The sequence below is a fragment of the Microtus oregoni genome, unplaced genomic scaffold, assembly GCF_018167655.1.
Source record: "Microtus oregoni isolate MIOR12 unplaced genomic scaffold, Mior012 000036F_ref0000092, whole genome shotgun sequence".
Classification (NCBI taxonomy): Eukaryota; Metazoa; Chordata; class Mammalia; order Rodentia; family Cricetidae; genus Microtus; species Microtus oregoni.
In genome coordinates, this window is record NW_024543095.1 from 22,030,928 (window position 1) to 22,053,622 (window position 22,695).

The 22,695-nt window shown below is 37.9% G+C and overlaps 1 protein-coding gene across 1 annotated transcript in view; it reads right to left on the minus strand.

Moving 5' to 3' along the window:
• Positions 1–22,695, minus strand: part of LOC121433029 (UDP-glucuronosyltransferase 3A1-like) — a 55,460-nt gene that overhangs the window by 18,978 nt on the left and 13,787 nt on the right. Inside the window, exons 3-7 of the mRNA XM_041631260.1 lie at positions 16,348–16,462; positions 14,005–14,536; positions 10,040–10,271; positions 8,537–8,756; positions 6,397–6,673 (exon numbers count right to left, since the gene is read on the minus strand). Coding sequence (XP_041487194.1) covers positions 6,397–6,673; positions 8,537–8,756; positions 10,040–10,271; positions 14,005–14,536; positions 16,348–16,462 — 1,376 coding nt within the window. The remainder of the gene's footprint in view (positions 1–6,396; positions 6,674–8,536; positions 8,757–10,039; positions 10,272–14,004; positions 14,537–16,347; positions 16,463–22,695) is intronic.

Consider the following 22,695-nt stretch of genomic DNA (forward strand, 5'->3'; position numbering starts at 1 on the left):
CTGGTCTACAGAGCGAGTTCCAGGACAGGCTCCAAAGCCACAGAGAAACCCTGTCTCGAAAAATCAAAAAAATATATATATATACTTTATAATCCCATTAATATGAAACCCAGAAGGTAAAAAGTAAAAGTAATATTATGTATTGACCACAAATGGTTATTCAAAAGTAAGATGTTTTAATAAGAGCGTCAGGGCTGCATTCTGGCCGCCCTGGCTCCCGCATAGCTAGCTAATGCCCAAAATAATTACACGGAAACTGTATTCTTTTAAACACTGCCTGGCCCATTAGTTCCAGCCTCTTATTGGCTAGCTCTTACATATTGATCTAAACCATTTCTAATAATCTGTGTAGCCCACGAGGTCGCTTACCAGGGAAGATCTTAACCTGCGGCTGTGTTGGGTGGGAGAATCATGGAGACTGCCTGACTCGGCTTCTTTCTCCCAGCATTCTGTTCTGTTTACTCTGCCTACATAATTATCTGTCCTATCAGGTCAAGCAGTTTTCTTTATTAGTTAACCAATGATAGCAACAGATAAGATACAAGACCATCCTCCATCAGTAAGATGGCCAAAAGCAGAAATAAATGAGTACCTATAGAGTAGAAATCTTCTTTGATGACAAATCTTCGGTGTGCTCAGTGATATAATATAGAAAGTCACAGATATTCATATGTGTATAATTATTTATTTTAATTACAATGAGTTTATGAATAATAACACAATAATACTTTCCAAAATGAAATGCGGACCAAAGTAAGTAGAAGGAAGATTTGTTTGGTGCTTTAAATAACTGAGAAAAAACTAGAAACACTACCAGGGAATATATTATTTACAAGGTAAAGAATAAGACACTCGGTATAAATTGGACATAGTTTTCATAATTCAGATCATGGAGGGAATATTCAAATCTGGTCAATCATTCTCCATGAGTGAAAGGGCTGAACTCAGAATTTATAAAGGACAAGACATCTGCCTGGAATTTACAGAACAGAACAAGGACAGAGCGATGCATGATAGCACAGAGTACTATGTTAGAGGGGCAAAGTCTGCAGTTGGAGATATCCTAGAAAAGATCAATCCAAACATTCCAATCCCTCCTCAGTTCGGCAGTTTTCCAAAAAACAGTCAGTCAAGTGAGATGATATCCAGAGGGCACACATGGCCCCTCTTGTCTTTATCTTTTATTCAACTGTTGATTTACAAAAGAGTTACTAGTAGGCTGAAGCACTTAACCTTGTGATTCTGACTCCTGTGATTCTCTCTCTCTCTCTCTCTCTCTCTCTCTCTCTCTCTCTCTCTCTCTCACACACACACACACACACACACACACACACACTATACACACTCGTATATACACATATTTATCCATTCATTCATGAACCTAGTTTTCTTCCCCAATGTTCTTTTCTGTAAAAAAAAAAAAATATTGAGAAACAGGAGAAGGTGACAGGGGCATGCAGATTTTGGTTCTTAGAACTCTTACTTCAGTGGGAAGAGCCCAAGACCAAAAGCCTAAAAAGCTGGGGTTTGATCTCACCTCTTCAAGCCCATCCCAGGTGAATATGAGTTTGAACCAAAGCCTCCATGATCTACTGCCTGTGATAGTAGAGATGTAGAGTAGACAGTAGACAGGAGAGACCAGAGAACACACAGCACCAGGATGTGCTCAGTGAAGAACTTCTTTCCACATCATGGAGGGCATCATACATCATAGCAGAACAAGTATGTCAAACCCAGATCCCCTTTTGTAAAATGGCTATGGGATGTCTTTATGTATGGTGCAAACGTGTTACTCTCATTGGTTGATAAATAAATCTACTTTGGCCTGTCACTAAGCAGGATAGAGCCAGGCTGTAAATCCAAGCACAGATACAGGAGAAGAAGTGCAGAATCTAGGGGACAACAACCAGCCACCAAAAAAACGTAGGACATGTTACAAAATAAGGTAATAAAGTAAAAACCAAGTGGCAAAATAAAGACAAAAATAAGGGTTAATTTAAATGTAAGAGCTAACTAATAATAAGTCTGAGCCATTGGAAAAACATTAATAATTAATATAAACCTCTGAGTGATTATTTGAAAGTAGCTGCACAAATGGGTCGAACAGAAAATATGCTCCATCCACATTTGGCATTTAAACATGGTGCACTTACTTCCACATAAGACCCAAGAAATCTTGAAAAAGATTCTGAATGCACAGAACTGAAGCCACATTGGACTTCCTAGGCTCACAATCTCATGCCAGCAGCAGCACAGAAGGAGATGTGTCCCCTTAAGCCTGCCTGCTAGATGGGGCCGGCCACCAGTTGCCATGAGCTAAGCTTTGTGATCAGTTTCCCTAGTCTCACACAGGCCTCTATATAGGAGGATAATCAGTCATACACTATGTGTAGGATTTAGCATTAACTTATACAACAAAAGACACTGAAAGATACAAAATAAAAAAGAGGACCAAACAGAAAACCTCCTAACCAGGTTCTAACTTGTTTACAGTGTGTATGGGCTTATGAAAAATTAAAAAGGACATCAAAAGTAAAAGAAAGGAATAAATAGCTTAAAAATAATATGATAAAGTCTTTAAAAACAGGAATAAAATTAGAAAAATAGTTTACATAGATATGGAAAATAGACAGGAAGGTTTGATTCTGCATAGCATTGTATTGATTTTGAATTTTTTAAATGCAGACAATCAAACAACAGTGAAGAAGGATGCTTTAAAAAAAAGTCCCACACTAGCTCAGAATTGAATATAATAAAGAGTTATTTATTTAGGGGTGGGCTCACAGATTACAGTCCTCTGCACGAACGGGAAAACAGCAGCTGGAAGAGAGAGGGAACGCACACTTTACATTGGGATTTATAGTATAAGAAGCCATGCCCAAGTGGGCTGGTAACTTAAATGCTGCAGGCTTAAGGAGTTCCTACAGCACAACAGTTGCAGGGAAACAAGAATCTGAAAGAGAAACTGATAAAATACACGAACCTAAATATTTTTAAAATGCTTTAATTCTAAAACAGAAGTACAAAATGCATTTGTATTGGGAACTTAAAGGATATATTACTTGGGTAAAATATTTTTCCACTGGAAATAAGAGGCTATGGATTTTTTTCCAGGTTAACATGGACCAGATTTGATAAAGGGACTCCTCCTGAACTTTGACATCCTCCTTCAAAGGTTATAACTGATCTTCCCAGGATTTGGTTTTGATCTCAAATTTTCTCAGGGTCCCTATAAGATTAGCAGTGCCCAACAATCAGCAGGAAGTAGTCTAGAAAACTATGTCCAAATTCCCAAACTCTATTTTATAAAAGTTTATTTTCTTTAAAAAGGGCTTGGTTATAAATTGTTATTGGTCATAGTCAATTTCTTTTACAGAAAGGGGATATGATATAGAAATGATGAAAAAAGAATAGATTATTGCATCTACTGTAATTTTAAAAAAAATCTAATCTCCACAAATTTTACATTGGTATGATTTTAGCTTATTGATGCAAATTTAATGTTAATTTTGTTTTACTCTATATGTATTTATATTCTTTTTAAGATATTATGTATGTGTAACTCATTCAAATGTAAAAAACACCTAAAAATACAGATTAATAATAATCTATAATATTCAAATTTATAGTCATATTAGTGAGTTTTTCTAGGTATACAATGATCTATTTCAATTAGGTAGGTAATCTTCAAACACTTCAAAACCTACAGAATGTGGCATATAAAATATTGGATAACTGACTTTTCTCAACAAATACATGTTGGCTTCTTGAGCCTTCAGTTGCCAGGCTTCTAGAGCCTCTACATTCCCCTAGTCATTGCTAGGCCTCCTTATTCCCCAGAGAAAGGTGAGTATACTATTTGCCCATCTCACAGTCCCACAATGTAAGATGCTTGTTCTGCAGCCCCATGAGACAGGACATTAAGATGCAATAGGGAATCGAGTCAAGCAGGAACTCAGTTTATTACTGTGAGCATCACCTTACATAGGTTGAGTAACATGATGTGTTATGAGGATACCGCAGCCAATGAGAGGCAGCCAAACCCTCCCTCTGGCTAGAGGGTCATCTACCTGGTTTTTGATATCTCATCTTCACTTAAACTCAAGCCAGGCTTTTGTCTGTTCCACAGGCCCCAATGTCTAAGCTCTGAACTCAAGCCATAATTTTTTTCCATCCTATATGCATCGAGGTAGAGGACCTGAGATAATTTTGGCCCAACAAATATACATCTGCCCCTAGCAGTGCTAATTATCTCAAGAGGATGATGGGCATTGAAGAAACTCCTTATGGAATTTGCTTTCAATGTGGCAAGGGTAACCATTTGGGCAAGAAGCTGCTTTTGCCTGACTGCTTGACAGTATACTGTATAAAGTGGACATGCAGGACCCACAGGAAAATGACCACTAAACTTTGGCAAAGCAAGGCAGGATGATTCTTCAGGTTCCTGTTTCACAGAAGAAACTGCCAACGGCAGGACACAGAGAAAGGTGACTCATGTACTTTGCCAATATTGGTGGGATTTCCTGCTTCACTGAAAAGTCTGCCAGAGACTCTAGGCCTGTAGGCTGAAGATTGATAGCCCAACATTAAGTAAGAACTTTGGGTGAATGTCCACACAGTCAGATGTCTCTGTCAATTATAGAGTTTGGAAGTTGCTTGCAATGAACTTCTTGTTTACTCAGGAACTTTTCTACTTTTCTGGGACCTTTGATGGAGTTGAAGATCAAATAGTTATAATTATAGTTTTCATTAGATATGATAAAAGGTAAATAAGATATGAAACTTCAGAATCACAAGATATTATATATGATATTTTTTTTAATTTGCCAAATCAAATAGACTAAATATTATAACTGCATTTTTACTTGATAACTGTTTTTATATGTAATTTTACTATGTTAAAGTTAAAGAACTTCTTTTTGATTATACAGAAAAGCAGAAATGCCATGGAACATGTTTCTGTATGCTTTGAATATGTGTTCCTCTATGTATTGATTAATACATAACGGTGATTTGGTCTAGGGCAAAGCAGGATAGAGCCAGGTGGGAAATTCAAGCAGAGGAACAAGAGAAGAAGGGCAGAATCTGGAAGAATCCAGACTATCCTGAGGAAGAGAGACATGTAAATAAGGTAATAAACCACGAATCATGCAGCAAACTATAGACTAAAGAAAATGATTAATTTAAATGTAGGTGCTAGCTAATAATAAGCCTGAGAATTTGGACAAACATTTATAATTAATGTAAGTCTCTGAGTGATTATTTAGAAGTGATTATTTGGAGGCTGTGGTAACGGGCAAAAGAGAAAATCCTTCATCTATATCAGAAAGACTGAATCTTAGAGTTAACATGTTTTGTACATACAATGCTAATTACCTGAAAATCTCTGTGTGTAGTATGAACTGTGACATGAGATCCTCATCCACACACTGCACATGATCCCTCACATAATTTTCCATGTATATTTGTTTTGAGGATAATATTTTATGGAAAAAAGTTCACACATTATTTGTTGTCCCTTAACTCCTACCTTCTTGAAAAAAATAAGACATTCTATATTTATTGCTTTTCTTTTAATGTACTTACTTAACAACACTGAGGTTCATTCTGTATCAACTAATAAATCTCAGAATTATTATTTTCTATTACATATATCTGTTACTCCAATAACTGGACAGACTGTAGTTTCTTTTCTTTCCTTATGTAAATTTCTCACAAATGAGGAAATAAATCTTGCATATCAGTCCTAAGAAAAAATGCATTCTCCCAACCCTTCAATTTTCTGTTAACTTTATTTGTTATTTTATTCAAGAAAAAATGCATTCTCCCAAACCTTCAATTTTCTGTTAACTTTATTTGTTATTTTTTTCATTATCCAGGAAAATGTATTTACTTCATTTGTATGTTGTCATTTTCAGGCAAACTGGTTCTCATTACATCCTGGGAGTGGCTGATCCTACCTAACAGGGTAACAGCACTCTAGGCATTTGAACTCTAAAGAGAGATTATAAATTACAAAATAAATAAAGGAGTAAGTAGAATTTGTCAAGTGTGGGGTTTTTATCTCAAGTGATTGGAGAAGTAAGATTCAGAGACTAGAAGTCACAGAGATGATGAAACTCTCACAGCACTGTGAATGGTAGAAAGGACCGAAGTGGAGAAATGACCAGGAAAAGAAGGATTGTACTAGAGCAAAGAGAGCCAGGGAATGAGGAGTCACAAACTGTCAATGTACTGTATGAGGCTTATGAAAAAGACAGAAGATAGTGAGGACAACTGGAGGTCCACCTGCAGGAAGAGGGAAAGAGGAGAACTCTGGGAGTTCCCTGTGCTAGGGAATGGGGAAGCCTTTAAAGAGCCAGAGCTCCCAACACCCTCCCCAGGTCAAACTTAACATTATGCCTTCTTTTCCTTCCTAGCCACACACAGGGGCTTGAGCAACAAGCCCAGCACTTTCTTCAACAGCCACAAGGTGGCCAAAGTGAGCCCCAGCAGGAACAACAGGACATCCAGCAGGTGCTGCACATGCCATGGCTGCTGAAAGCCATGGGGCTTTAGATGTGCGCCTCCCCCTGTTTGTAGGATGTGGTCAATCCAGCCCACCAGACGCTGGGAAGGTGTGAGAGGGTGGGAGCGCCTGATAGCCCTGGCAGTCATTGCTGCAGACTTGTACCTGAGGGCAGACACAGAGAGAATGTGTTACCAATGTGCTATGCCAGTTCTTCAGACCATATAACATAAACACACACACACAGATTTTTTTCTAGTCTATAGCCAGCTTCAAACAAAATTGTTGGCATACACTTAACACTGTCTATCTGAGTCCCCTTTAAAAGCACAACAAGAAGCAAAAAGATAAAACTTTAGAAGGATCATAATTAAACATTGAAAGGAAATTTTTAAAAAAAATAACTATGTTTAAAAGGATTGCAGCTATGATACTGAAATAGTGTTCACATTAAATGTATTTGAACATATCAACAGGATATATATTTGATTATATGAATAGGACATTGAAACATGAGTATGCAGTCCTGGTTTTTGTGAAATCGTTGTGAAGAAGGCAAGTGATATGTGGGTCAACTGTTCTTGTCTCTGTTCCTGTCTACTTTACTTTACATTTGTGAAAATTTCCTTTATAACAGGCCTGCGCTTGGCTCTAGGAGCAGAGTGGAAACAGATAGTCAGTGTTTCCTCGTGATGCAGACTTTCTATGTGCTAGTGTGGGGCAGACAGTAATGACACACATGACTGAGATATTACAATCTATTAAAGGGTCAAAGAGAGAGTAGTGTATGATGACTGAGCACAGTAACAGAAACATAACAGCCAAGCACATGGTCTCCTAGGAGGACAACATTGGAGAGACTGTCCTGGGAGGTCAACACAAAGACCCTGAGGAGGGGAGATCACCGCAGTAAGGACAAGAGAAGGTCCTTGTCATGGTTTGAGTGAACAACGGCTCCCATAACCACATATATCTAAATGTTTGCTCCAGTTGGTGGACTGTTTAGGTAGGATTAAGAATTGTGATTTTTGCTGGAGGAGATTGTCTCTGGAGGTCATTAAAAAGGCCCACTTAGAGCCAAGTTTTGTTCTTTCTGCCTCTGGCCTGCAGATCAAGATGAAGGCTCTCAGCTACAGCCTCTGTGCCATGCCTGCAGAGCCACATTTGCCAAAATTATAGGCATGGCCTAACCCCCTGATCTGTAAGCAAGGCCCAATTAAATGCTTTATCTTATACATAAACTTGTGATGTGGGATTCCAAAGTGTGTGCAGTGAATATGATTGGTTAATGAAGAAAACTACTTAGGTCTATTGCAGCACAGGATAGGGCAAGGTGGGAATTCCAAACAGAGAGAGAAGGAGAGAGTAGGCGGAGTCAGAGAAAAGTCATGTAGCCACCACAAAAGAGAGGTGCAGTATGCAGGACAGAAGTTTACTGATAAGCCATGAACAAATAGTGGTGCCCAGATTAATAGAGATGGGTTGATTTAAGATAATAAGAGTTAGGAAGAAATATGCATAGGCTAATAGGCCAAGCCGTGGTTTAATTAATATACTTTAGTGTGATTATTTCGGTTCTGAGCAGCCAGGAAAGAAACAAGTAGCCACTGCCAACAACCTTGGTCATGGTTCCTCCTCATGGCAATAGGAGAGTAACTAAAACAGTACTCTTCTGATTCAACTGGAATTCTATATGTATATGCTGAGTCAGAAATCAGGCATCTTAGAAACATACAAAGGTTCTCTCCTGCCTCAACTGGAATTCAGTGACAAGTACCCAAAATATAAGAGGTCATAAAGATAATGTGTGTGGAAGAAAACATCATACCACACCAAGTAGAAGTGTATTCTCAGCATTTCAACTAAAATTAGGATTAAGAGCAAAGGGAAACCAGAACTTCAAGTATCACACATGTATTTTGCCACATTTTACAAAATTCTATTTTTATTGATAAACAGACTGCACAGATCCTTTAGTGTCAGGTCTGCATTCAATGTAAGCAACCCCAACCCCAGAGAGTTGCATACCTCTTGTCTTCTATGACTTCCTTCAGTGTAAGTGCAAATGTCTCTGCCTTGAGTGTGTCTACATGAACAGAAACACCAATTTTCTTGGCTTCTATAAGGACCATGTTTTTAGGCTGATCTGCAAAGAAGGGAATCCCCACCATGGGGACTCCATGCTGGATGGCCTCCATGATGCTATTCATTCCACCGTGGGTGACAAAAAGTCGAATATTAGGATGAGCTGTTGCAAAATACAAAAATGGTTCAATATTTCACTATGAAAGTTTCGGATACCAGGTAAAGAAACAGACCAAGGAATACCAGTGTGTTGTAGAGAATGGTTTTACTGATTTTTTTTTCGTTTGAGATTTTAAGTGCTTTAGGATATAAAATCTAGTCCTTCCTAGGCAGAGAGATGCCTACTTCAATCTAAAACTATCAAGGACCTAGACAAGGAAGAATATATGGAGAGTGGCAATCCAGGCATGTTTCTTTGTCCTTCTGTACATCCTCACCTTCTCCACAGATACGTCTTCTTTAATTTTCTAACCTCAACCTTCTCTGGCTATCCACATTTTGTTTCTTATGAATCTTGTATTCTGTGTATTTTCCCCTCTATTTTAATAGAAGTTGGCTAAAGAGGATGGTATAGCAAAAGATTCTGTGTTTACAAATATTGTCTGGTGCTCCATATTAAGCAACCGAACATTTCTTATGAACACAAAGAAATCATCCAAAACTATACCTCACACAAAATCTACCCATGTTCTCTAGAAAACAAATGTTTTCCCTTTTGTATAGGCTGTGATTTCCCTGAACAGAGATATGTGCAAAATTTCCCATCTTATTTTGAGTGACAAAATTTGAGTGTTTCATTTATAAAACTCTGACTGAGCCATTGAGTGTGGAAGTGATGGGTCTACAGAATGTCACCAAGAAACAAATGATTTTAGGGAGGTGGCAAACGGAATTTCCCTTAGCTCAAGAAATCAGTGTTTCCTTATCTTACTGTGAGGTTACCCTGGTTGGCTCTCAAACAGCCTCCACATCTTCACAACCACAATATTAATTTTGTAAGTGTCTGAGTTTTCAGCCCTTTCCAGACAACCAAGATGTATCTGCATGCTTACATTCATATGTGTGTCTCCAAAAATGTGAAGCAGTTCACACATCATTGTGAGAATAGTGGGAACAAATAGTGTGAACTGCCCCAAGGAGCAGATATAGTTCACATGGTTTTCAAGATTGTGTTGGAGGGATCAATCTTAAAAACTGATAATTCAAGGCTGCCTGTCTGTTTAGAGACTTGCGACCTGTCTGAGTAGGGAAGGATAAGGAACTTGCTGCTATCCAGTTGAGAGTACAGACTGATTCCCGCAAGAGCTCTAGCTGCTTTTGCCTGCCTGCTGAAGATCTATCTTTACATATCAACAGACTTTACTTTGCAAGCCTAAGTTCTCAGGCATCGGTTATCTATTCAGTCCCAAACGCACATAAATGGTAACAGGTCTAGGAGGTGCTTACCCAGAAGGTCAACCTGGGGAAGCCAATCCATGATTTTGACATTTGGGGCCATTCTGACATCTTCGGGCCATTGATCATCCTTACATGTCCACAGCACTCCTTGAGGGAGGCGAGCAAAGGCACTGTTCATCTCCTTAATAAGTTCCTTGGTCTGATACAAGGATGCTACAGAGCCCAGGGACACAAGGACAAAACCTGAGTCTCCAAATGTAGTGATAAAATCCTCCAAGTCCTAGATAAAGCAGAAAGGAGAGAAGTCGGAAGAAGTGGTTTGTGAACGCCAAGGCAGCTGTGACACGAAACCAGGTCAGGTGTTGAATAAGCCCATGCTTTAGTTGCTTGTGTTTTGTTTGATAGGATTCCTCTCATTGAGCCTGTCCAGCTGTGTTCTGAGTACTGACTGCATTGATTAGCAGCCATCTCTTCACCAGTGGGCTTTTATGAATTGCTCTTCCAAGCAAATATATAATTTTTTTTTTTTTTTTTTTAGTTTTTCAAGACAAGTTTCTCTGTAGCTTTGGAGTCTGTCCCACAACTATCTCTTATAGACCAGGCTGGCCTCATACTCACAGAGATATGCCTGTCTCTGCCTCCCAAAGTGCTGGGATTAAATATGTGTGCCACCACTGCCCATCTTATAAACAAGATTTTATTTGAGTAAACTATTTCTATTGCTTAAAGCATAAGTTCAGGATAAACTCATTGTTCAGGACATTTTCTTTGTTTAGTAACTTGAGGCCCCTCACAACTCCTTTGGACACCATTTGTATTCTTTTATAATCGTGCTAGAAATGTAACTTAACAAAATTTCTTCATTCTCTGTGTTGCATAATGTCTTCTACTCTGACATTGTGTTCTAGCTTTGATTACAGAGTAATTATAGCTTCATAGAATGGGTTGAGAAGTCGCCTGTCCTGTGAAACTGCCACAAACATTTATAGAGGAACTGGCATTAATTCTTAAGTGTTTCACTCAATTCACCAGTTAATCCATGTTATATCAGGCATTTTAAATGAAATATTTTTGTATTATTCCAGTCTAATTTAATCCCATGAATTTCAGATTCTCTGTTTTGAGTCAGTTGTGTTCACAGACATGCATAGGAATTTGTCAATTCGTGTAGGATAACTAAATTGATGATATATCATTTTTGTACAATTTCTTCATAATCTTTATTGTCTTAAGTAATAGCAGATAATTTTCCACTTTAGAACTTAATTATTCTATTCTTCTTTTTATTATTATTATATTTTATTATTTATTTTATTGTTATATTATTTATTTTATTGTTCATTTTTTATTTTCAATTTCATTTCAATGACTCCAATGATTTGTCAGAAAACTGCTCTTTTGATTTTATAGCTTCTAATTTTTCTGTTTATTGTTTCTGTCAACCACACTGTGATTCTTTTAAGCACCTTTTCTCCAATAGCACCCTGTTTAGTCCTCTCTTCATTACCTGTGCCTTATATAGAATTGTAGGTTATCAATTACAAGTGCCTTGTGTGTATTAATGAAGATAATAACATCTACAAATTATATCTTAAGTCTTTTTTATTTTTCTACATTATTACATTGTGTTTTGTCTCTTTTTTTCTTGATATATAACGTTTGTAAATGTTCCTCTTGATTTTTCTCTAGTCTTACTGATTCTACTATCCAGTGTTGACTCATTTTATATACTGTTGGTTTCTATCTCATCCCACTGTGATAAGAGATATTTGCATTAATTCAAGATTTCAAAAGTTACTGACGTTGCTTTTGTGTGCGTCATCCAAGGCATGAACTAAGGAATTTGTACTGTGCATTAGAGAACACATGTTCTGTTCTTGTTGGAAGGTTGGTTTAGCATCTAAGAGAACTGGCTGTCCCTCCAGAGGACCACAGTTCAGTTCCCACACTTAGGTCACAACTACCTCAACTCTACCTCCAGGCATCCAGTGCTCTCTTCTGCCCTCTTTTGGGGCCAGACATACCATGCAAGTAGCATATAAACTTTTATGCATGCAAACACTCAGGCACATAAAATGACCTAAAAAATAAATTTAAAAAATTCTCTGTATACTTCTAATAGTTCTACATAAACTATATCATTATTCAAGGTGATAACTTATATGAATATTCCTCCCATTATAAAACTGTAGAATTGCAGTCTTCAGTAAAAATTTATTTCTTATTTAAATTTCTAACTTATTGTTCTTAGTTTTATATCATATTTGTGCATATATGACATATTTCATTGGAAAAACTGTTTCCCAAATTTGAAATAATATTTGCATAGCATTTAAGTGTGCTATGTATAGGTTTTGATCCTCTGTGAATGTTTTGATACAGAGTCTGCTTTTCCTCATATTGAAAACCACGAGAGTTTATTTATCTTCTTCATGATTCTTTTTTTAAGATTTATTTATTTATTATGTATACAACTTTCCTCTCGTGTATGCTTGAATGCCAGAAGAGGGTGCCAGATCTCATTATAGATGGTTGTGAGCCACCATATAGTTGCTGGAAATTGATCTCAGGACCTCTAGAAGAGCAGTCAGTGCTCTTAACCTCTGGGCCATCTCTCCAGCCCCTTCCCCATGATTCTTTATGAAACATGTGGTTGAACATCCCACAGAGATGATTCCAGTTGCTTTAGTCAAGTATTCCTTAAAAATATTTCTTCTCACTCTTCTTACCAATTCCATCATCTCTCTGTGCCAATATCTGAGTCATCTGTCTAGAAGTTGAGGTCTCTGTCAGTCACATCTACATACCACCTTGGGTTTTTTGGAGATTTTCCAAACCCCATATAAAAAATCTTTTCCTTCCAAAAATAATATAAATATATACCTTACTAATTATTCCCCAAACACTTCTTCTTACCCACTGCAAGGAAAGGTAGGCACTCTGGTACCCATGGGAACCAGAAAAAAAAATCCATACCCTCTCTGCTTTGAGCTGAAAGTAGGAAAAACATTATTTTCATCACCTCAGCATTTTGGCCCCCACTGTATAAAATGAAAGGAGGTCATTCCTCCCAGCATAAGATAGGGAACCCCACAGTGACAGGTAACAAACAATCAAACATCCTTAGCTCTCTGTGCTTTTTAAATTTTCAGCTGTAGTGACTCTGAGTCTGCATTGAACATGCATATTACGTGCAGTTCACAAAGAATGGAGTACAAAAGGCTCAACAAGCTAGGAAACTCCAGATCAGTTCTTCCCAATACTGCTAAGATCTGTCTCGGTACATGCCTTGTGAAAGTGTTATCTGTTTCATTATGAAGAACCTGTCTCCTTAACAAATACTATATGTATGGATATGCATTGCATATATAACATGTATAGCTCTATATTCAATAGGAAATACCAATAGCACCTAAAAGAGTTATTACACCAAAGCCAGGAATACATTGGTACAAAAGAAATGCAAACATTCTACCATATAGCTAAGTCTTCAACCGTAGCATGGGATATTCTAACAGCATCCTTTCACAACCCTAAAATGGACTCTCAGAGTGCCTACCTTGCATTAGAGCACTTCCTTCCAGGACATACCTGCCAACTGACAATTTCCACCTATGGCAATTAATAAGAAAATGGCCCCCATGGCAGTCACATTTTAGGAGTTACAGCCCTGTTGGACTAAGTGTTGCCTTCTTGGAGGACATGTATCACTGTAGAGTAGGCTTTGAAATCTCCTAAGCTAAAGCTATACCCATTGTCCCAGTTGACTTTTTGTTGCCTGTTGATCAAGATGTAGGACTCTCAGCTACTTCCTCAGCACCAGCCTGCATGCCACCATATTTCCTGCCATGATGATAATAGCCTAAATTTCTGAAACTCTATGCCAACCTAATAATATGTTTTCCTTCATAAAGTTATTGTGTCTGTGGTGTCTCCTCACAGCAACTAAGATACCTCCTAAGCACTGTCAGCCATTGAATTAAAGATAAACTGAGGGCTGAGGTTTCACTCACTTGAGGTATTGGCCTGGCAGGTTTGTCCATTAAGCCTCCCACATAGACTGTGTTGGGAAGCAGGGGACGAGCAAACTCAAAGGCAAAGTCAGAGTTGACAAACCATAGCTCTGCTTTCAGGCGAAGATCAGACAAATCTGGTCGAGAGCCTTCTGCAAAATGTTCCTGGATGGTTGCATCATATTGAGAAAATATTTGTCTTTGCTTCATGGAGAAATCAAAGAACATCAGGAAGTTCTTCACTCGGCCCCAGAAGTCCATTTGGTCAGTTAGTCTTGAACCATACACTGGAACATAAGACAAGGGGCTAGGGAGTCCAAAGTCCATAGAGCTAAATTGCGTCGGAAGAAAGGCCACAAATGGTTTTTCAAGTTTCTCAGCAATCAAGAAAAAACAAGGTTCTATTGCATCCAAATATAGGAGGTCAAAGTTCTTATTCCTTAAGGAGTCCATGATGTCCTTTCTGCTTAATAAGTGACTGCATACATCTGCAAAGTATTTATATACCTTAATAATAATGTGATGATTGAACCTGCAAAAAAGTAAAAGAAAATATTTTGGGAAGATATTATATACAATTTGAAATAACGTTAAATTCAATGAATGTATTCCACAACTAGACAAACATAGATTATAATCTAAAAACTACTGATTTTTTCTATTTATGTGATACCTAAACATAACTGTGTGTGTGTGTGGTTTTGATGTGTTGTGTGTTTGTGTGATCTTGTCGTTTTAGATGATGAAATTAGAAAAGAGGCCATGAGAGCACTTAAAAATAAAAGGCATCAGAAGAGATTAGGAGTCATGGAAGAATGTGTTGAAGGAACGGGTCAAATTAGAACAGAAAAGAGAGTGACACGTATTTTTTTTTTAAATCCATAACAAGACCTATTTTTATATACACATTTAAAATTCTAATGGAAAACAAAAGTATGATTAGAAGATTGTTATCAGAATACATGACTCCTATTGACTCCAACTTCCTCTGAAGATTGTGCTAAGCTTCAGCCATCCTATTGATAAATCTTTCACATCAATGCTTACGAGATAAGCAACATGGTAAAATGCAAAGTGTACTATATCATTCTATGTAGTGATATTTTGTTTGTGTTTTAAAATTGAAGCTCATACCCAACACTGTTTGAATAATCAAGAACCTGAAACTAAATAACCCAAGGACCTAGGGAAAAAACAAATACTGCTGCCCTGAAATGCAAAGCAAAACAAAATGCATCAATAAAATGACTTGTAAACATATTTTGCTAAGCTAGTAGATCAGTAACTTGCTCATTCACCACCAGAGAAGCTTCTTCCCGCAGCAGATGTCATGAAATATAGAGACCCTCAGGCAGGCACTATGCGGAGTACGAAACCTTGGAATATTCAACCTTGAATGGAATGTCTCCATCATATCTCTCACCTTGGAGATCAGGAAACCGAGAGGAAGAACAAATGGAAAGAATGAGTCAAAGGAATGGGCAACACCAAAAATACAAGATGCTATGAATCAACATAAGCAAAGCTCATATGAACTTGCAACACACATTAAGGCAGCACACACAACATACACACACACACGAATATATGTTGACAGTTTAGTATTTTTATGGGATTTCTGAGTGTACAAAAGTGTGGGTCTCTGTTTCTTGTGCCTTCTCTTGAACTCTTTTCCTTTTATTCTTATCCAACTGTGATAAGATATTTTCGTTTTCTGTTTTTATATTTTTATATTTTGTCATTATTATCCCTGACAAGCCTATTTGTTTTCTAATGAATGACAAAAAGAGAGTAGATCTGGGTGGGAGGAGAGAGGAGAGATATTTGGAGGAGTAAAGGGGGAAAAAACAGTAATCAGGATATATAATGTGAGAACAAAATTGTTTTCAACAAAAAGGAAGGAGAGGAAAGCATTTAAACAAGTTTAACAGGAAAGGACCAAGGCATGACAGATGACATATGCACACGCAATGGAGTGTCCTCCATTAGGGATTGTATGTAGGAAGGTGACAAAGTTCATGGAAGAAGGTGGCTCCTCTGTCCATGACTAGAGAGGTTGCAGTGGCAGTACTGGCTTCATTGAGAGGACATGAGCAGATGACAAGTAAGATGCAGAAAAGAAGGTCTAAAAGGCACGTCTTCCACTTTCTAGAGAATATCCCATCACTGATCCAACTGTCAGTCATCTACCATGCACCACTCAAACACAATCCATCCCCATACCAATTAATTCACCCACTCATCTTTTCTCTTAAAGTCACTCAAAGCATCGTGCAACTATCATCTACCCATGTGTAAGACTGGATTAGTAATACTTTGGTTCCAAGAAATGAAACAAATTACCTGTCAATACATAATTCTTCCATAAGTAGAGAAAATCTATTATCAAATTCCATTTGTTCATTTTCAGGTAGACTCCAGGTTATAATTTCATATGACATATTCTCCTTTTTTAAATCTAGGAAAACACCAATTGAGTAATATTTAAACATGTCACAATATACCACACATTATTACAGTGATAAAATACTTGACTCAGCTTCACATCTTTGTGGAAACTGTGTTTTGATCTTCAGTGGTTTGTTCTTCTTTTAATCATTCAGTTCTGTAATCAAATAATACTTATTAAGATTTTACAGTATTTTGAGAACTTCTATTGTTTTTGTTTATTGGTGTTTGTTTTTCTAGACAAGGTATGTCTGCTGCTTTGGAGCCTGTACTGTAACTCACTCTGTAGAGCAGGCTAAACTTGAACTCACAGAGATCCACCTGTGTCTGCCTCCTGAGTGCTGGGATAAAAGTTGTGCACCACCAGCGCCCAGGTCAAGAACTTTTATACAGTAGTCAGTAATTAAAGTTTCCAGCAACAGATTTCATTTAAAGACACAGCTACAATTTTTCACTTTACCAGTGATGAAAAATAAAGGAAAATAGTCTGTAATGATTCACTGACTGTCGTCATAGTGAGTCAGGGTTTGCAGTAAACTACAAGTCAGTTTGTTTATAGAGTCCCTGCGTTTCATAGAAAAATTAAAATGAAATAGGGAATGTGTCAATTTTCTTGTTTGTTTTTTGTTGTTATTCCTTTCATGTTTGGTCCTTGTTTTATGTTTTTCTTTCTTTTTGTGCCAGGGTCATATTTAATGACCCTAATTGGTTTCAACCCAAAATCTTATTCTTTAGGCTTTCTAGCACTTGGATTTTAAATATATGCCAGAACAAAGACGCAACACGAATTCTAATTGATCTTAATAATAAAAACCTAGAGGGAGATTTTAGGAACTGAAAGCAGAAGGATCAGAAAAGCAGAGCGGCAGCCACTAGTGCTCTTACCACTATCAACGCTCAGACTAAAGAGCGATCCTGTCCCTACGAATCCTCTGACTGCATCTCAGTCTGCATCTGTCTCTAGGAATCCTCACACTGCCTGAACTCCTCTCTTCTCCTGCCTTATATTCCACCCTCTGCTCAGCCATATCACTCCTGTCTTCACCACCCTAGAGCTGGGAATAAAGGTATGTGATCCCAACTGCTGGGATCATCTTCATGTGAACTCTGGTTTTTTTTTTTTTTTTGACAGATTCAATCTTATGCGACCCAAGGTGGACTTGAACTCACAAAGATCCATCTGCCTTTGTCTCCCAAGTGCTAGATTAAAGGTGTGCAACCATTGCCTGGCCACTAGGGCTAGCTAGTGGCTTAGCTCTGCACTCTGATTTTCAGGCAAACATTATTTGTTATAGCATAATCATATTATCACCACTCAAAGAGATTTTGCAGTATTTGTTTGATCAGATTTAAAGGTTCTACCTCTAGTCAAAATGCTAAGTCAAAAAAAAAGGAACAGAGGTAGGAAGTAAGGATGAAAGATAGGAAGGAAGGAGAAAAGAAGGGAGGTAGGAAGAGAGGAAGAAAGGATCCACCATGCTTCAACTGATCATCTAAGCACTCTTGTGTAATGAATAATGATTCTACTTTTGAAGTTTGACTCCTGAAATTTCAAGCAATATCTCTCATTTTACCAGAAAAAAAAAAAAGCTCAACCCTTCCTCTCATGTTCTTGATAAGAATTTCAAGCCAAGTGACCTATGCCAAAAACACAATCCTCACATGAACCTAACTGGAGAGTTTCAATAATTGTTATTATTTGATGAGAGACTATAGGATTAGAACTTCCTTTTCATTGTTCCTACATCATGTGACACAGTCCAACCCTACATTGGATCTCAGACTCAGTCATGATTATAGATTCCAGGACAAAATATGGCTCATTCTCCTCAGCAGAAGGACTCTCACCTGTATGTGTGCAAGTCGGTGGTGCGCATAGTAAAGTGTTGGTATGGATACCCCATACAAAATATATCCAGATGAATAGATCTAACTGAATGCTTATGCCCATACAATACTGATAGCAGTCACAGAAGATCCTGGAAAATGTTTTTTTCTGTCCCTAGTGATTCCATGTCTATAGCTAAAAAATGCTATTAAAGGTGTTGCATGAAGAAGCAGCTACAGCATCATTGAAACACAAGCAATGTTCACTTCAAACTTGATTTTAGACTCGAACCTTTCAAAATTGACATTCTTTTTGATGATTCTGGTTAGGTCTCTCTGGAGGAAGTAGTTAATATGAGAAGCTTAGAAAGACAAACATCATCACCAAGGGAATCAAGCAACAGTCAAAAGAAGGAATTGAGTGTGGATCAAATGTTGTACAAGAACATACACAAAGATTTTTAGAGAAAACTGCAAAGGACTTTCATTACATTTTTACATTTTGTGTATGTAAATTTTCATTAATATCAGGGGAATTTGACTGGTAGAATCATTAATAATTGCATTAAGGCAAAAGTTTCCAACATCAGAATATGTCACTGTGTTTAAGTGCTACCATCTCTGCCTTTCCATGTCACCGTAAATCTAGAAAAAAAAATGAATGACCCATCTTCAGTGAGACTAAATATTCATAGTCTCACATATTAAACTACTTCCTACCACATTCCATGATGGGCTTGGTTGTGCATTTAGCAAATATTAAAGTTCTTATCACTTAGTCAGTGGACAAAAAAAGTGTTGTGGGTCCTCTCTAACATAGGATATTTAACAATGCTACCCAAATTGGAAGGAAACTGAGCCTTCATTGAATACAATCTATTTGAAAAGATGTTTAAACCAGAGAAGGTTAGCCCAACCTATCTCTATTTCAAAACTCAGTTTGAACTGTTCTTAAAGCTATAAATAAAGGATGTCTGACGGACTTACTGCAACTGCTGGCATCAGTTCAGCAATGATCTAAGAAACAGTCAGTCAAGTGAAATAATATCCAAGGGGCACACATGGGCCCTCTCTATGCCCTTATTCTTGATTCAACTGTTGATTACCCCCTGTGATCTCTCTCTCTCTCTCTCTCTCTCTCTCTCTCTCTCTCTCTCTCTTTCTCTCTCTCCCTGACTGTCTGCCTGTCTCTCTGTCTGCCTGCTTGAGAATTCTGATATTTAAGGTAGAGGTATATTTTAATTTCTGTTGAATCAACTTCACCTTACATAGTGAATGAAACTGTTATACATTTTTTTCCTCTGATAATGTGAGCAATGCTAATAGAGATGGGTTCTTTTTTTTTAATTTATTTATTTATTAAGGATTTCTGCCTCGTCCCCACAACCGCTTCCCATTTCCCTCCCCCTCCCCCGATCAAGTCCCCCCCCCCCCCTCATCTGCTCGAAGAGCAATCAGGGTTCCCTGACCTGTGGGAAGCCCAAGGACTGCCCACCTCTATCCAGGTCTCGTAAGGTGAGCATTCAAACTGCCTAGGCTCCCACAAAGCCAGTACGTGCAGTAGGATCAAAAACCCACTGCAATTGTTCTTGAATTCTCAGTATTCCTCATTGTCCGCTATGTTCAGCTAGTCCGGATTTATCCCATGCTTTTTCAGACCTAGGCCAGCTGGCCTTGGTGAGATCCCAATAGAACATCCCCATTGTCTTAGTGTGTGGGTGCACCCCTCGTGGTCCTGAGTTCCTTGCTCGTGCTCCGTCTCCTTCTGCTCCTGATTTGGACCTTGAGATTTCTGTCCGGTGCTCCCGTGTGGGTCTCTGTCTCTGTCTCCTTTCATCGCCTGATGAAGGTTAATATTCCTGAGGATGCCTATGTGTTTGTCTTTGGATTCACCTTATTTAGCTTCTCTAGGAACATGAATTATAGGCTCAATGTCCTTTATTTATGGCTACTAAACTAGACGCTAGGGACCTCATCATATCTGCTCTACCTGCTATTTTAACTAACCACCACAATAAAGAAGAAACAGCCTCCTACATGGTTTAAAGAGTGTTTGGTAGGTCAGAACATGTATACAAGCATGTCCTGGCCTGAATATTTGTAGCAAATCACGGAGGATCCCTGATGTTATCAAATTGGTCCCGCAAAAACAGAAACACCATCTAACTTGAGACATTTGCCTAGTAAAACGTGGGTTAGATGGGTATTGATATGTTGTTCAGTTGTTACAATACCTGCTGAGTGTATACAAAGTCCTACATTAGATCACAAGCACCACACCAAAAAAAAAAATGTGGCACACACTTATTATCCCAGAACTCAGAAAGTAGAGAAAGGAGGAACAGAAAATCAAGGTGATTATTTACCATAAAGCACTTTTGAAGCCTGCTTGGGTACATGAGAACCTTTCTCTAGATGTTAGATAAATAGATATAGAGAAGGGGGGGGGGACTGATAGATATATAGATATATAGATGATTGACAGATAAATAAATAGATGATAGAGAGACAGACTAACAGATGGACAGACAGGCACAAAGACAGACAGAATGAAAGAGAGAGAGAGGGAGAGACAGAGAGAGAGAGATGGATTTACAGTTAATGTTGAAACATGGCCAAAGGAATGAAGCATAGTGAAAAATGCCTTGGGGAACTGTGAGAGAACCAAAGGGGCTTTACCTCAAATGCATTTTGTCCCCCAGATTTTGGTTGGATATGATTTTCTGCCTCCCGCGATAAACATTTAAATTCAGTTTATAGGACATGGCTATTCTTGTAGAGTATAGCTATAGAGCACAATAAGCTGAAAGGATAACTTAGTGCTGTCCTCAGTGTGCCCTGATCAGGATATGGTCTTCTGTCTTGATTCTGTGCTTTCCCAGATATAATCTACAGTACATTCTTTTTTCTCTTTTTTTCTTTTTTGGTTTTTCGAGATAGGGTTTCTGTGTAGCTTTGGAGCCTGTCCTGGAACTAGATCTTGTAGACCAGGCTGGCCTCAAACTCCCAGAGATCCGCCTGCCTCTGCCTCCCGAGTGCTGGGATTAAAGGCGTGCACCACCACCACCCAGCTCTACAGTACATTCTTAAACTGCTCTATCCTCAGAAAATTCTGGGAAAGGGCTACTCTGTTAATATTTAGTAAGTGCTTACTGGCATTTATTTACGTGGTTTTCCTGTTTTTCTGAATTAAACAACATTCTTTGGATCATTGCTTTCATTGTTACATTTTTGTATAAAATACACAAAAACTGAACTGAAGTTGTTTTTTACAACATTAGACTGTAGTCTACCTCATTCTTTAAGGTCTTTGAAACCCAAGTCTTGAATACAGATAGATCTGGATAGGTCAAAAGTGAGTGTAAGGAAGCTTGCTATAGGATGGCAAAGAAGTATATAGTCAAAACATTAAACCCTCCTCCCTGATACTATCAAATACTTCCAATTTATGTCAATCCCAGAAAACTTTACATCTTCAAGATGTCTGTCATGCAGTTTATCAGGTTGAATAATCACAGAACAAAGTGATCTCTAGAGAAAAAAAATAATATTTAAATGTTCTAGTAAGAAGTTTCAGTTTATGGTTGGTAAAAATGTTCTAGTAACAGTACTTCTAAATTGATAAAAACCACTTAAATTCTACAGGGAAATAAAAATGAAAGACTAACCCATTATTGCATCTGAAATGTGCAATGCTTATGAATGGAGAAAGGTCCTCTGATTTGGGACTAGTGACTCATCGTATAATCCAAAATGTTGAGAAGATAAAATAAAAGCTTAAGTTTGAGAACAACCATGGCTACATGACTGAGTTCCACAATAGCATGGACCCGTCTCAGAAAAACTCAGAAAAAGAAAAATAAAGAAAAGAAGACAATGGGAGCCAATAGGAGGACATAGTAGCAAGGGTGAGAACAGAAGGAGGAAGTAAAAGACAAAAGAAATCTGAAATCAGCAACACTTTTATCTATGAAGAAAAGAGATTAGGTCCTTTGCTATCAGGGAAATTTGCGCATAGCTTGATAAAGGATAAGAGAGTCTGTAGCTTTGAGTAATAGATCAATGGTTGTGGAATCAAGAAAACAGGGTGAGCATGAATTGCAGTTATGAAACCAGACTATTAAGACAATTAAATATATAAAAATATATCCAAACAAAGAAGTGAAGTTTTCTGGACCCCTGTGTCCTAATCTATCAGCAGTGACTGATGATGGTCTTCATTTGGTTATGATTCTCTGTAATTAATAAGCTAAGAACTTCTTGTATCACTATGCAGAGTTTTGGGGGAGCCACTGATTCATCAAGAATCTGAGGTCTTCTCAATCACACATCGTAAAATTTGTGCATAAATAAAGTGGTCACTAGAAAATAGTTCTTAAATTGTAGTTCTCATTAAAAAATACATATGGATTTGTG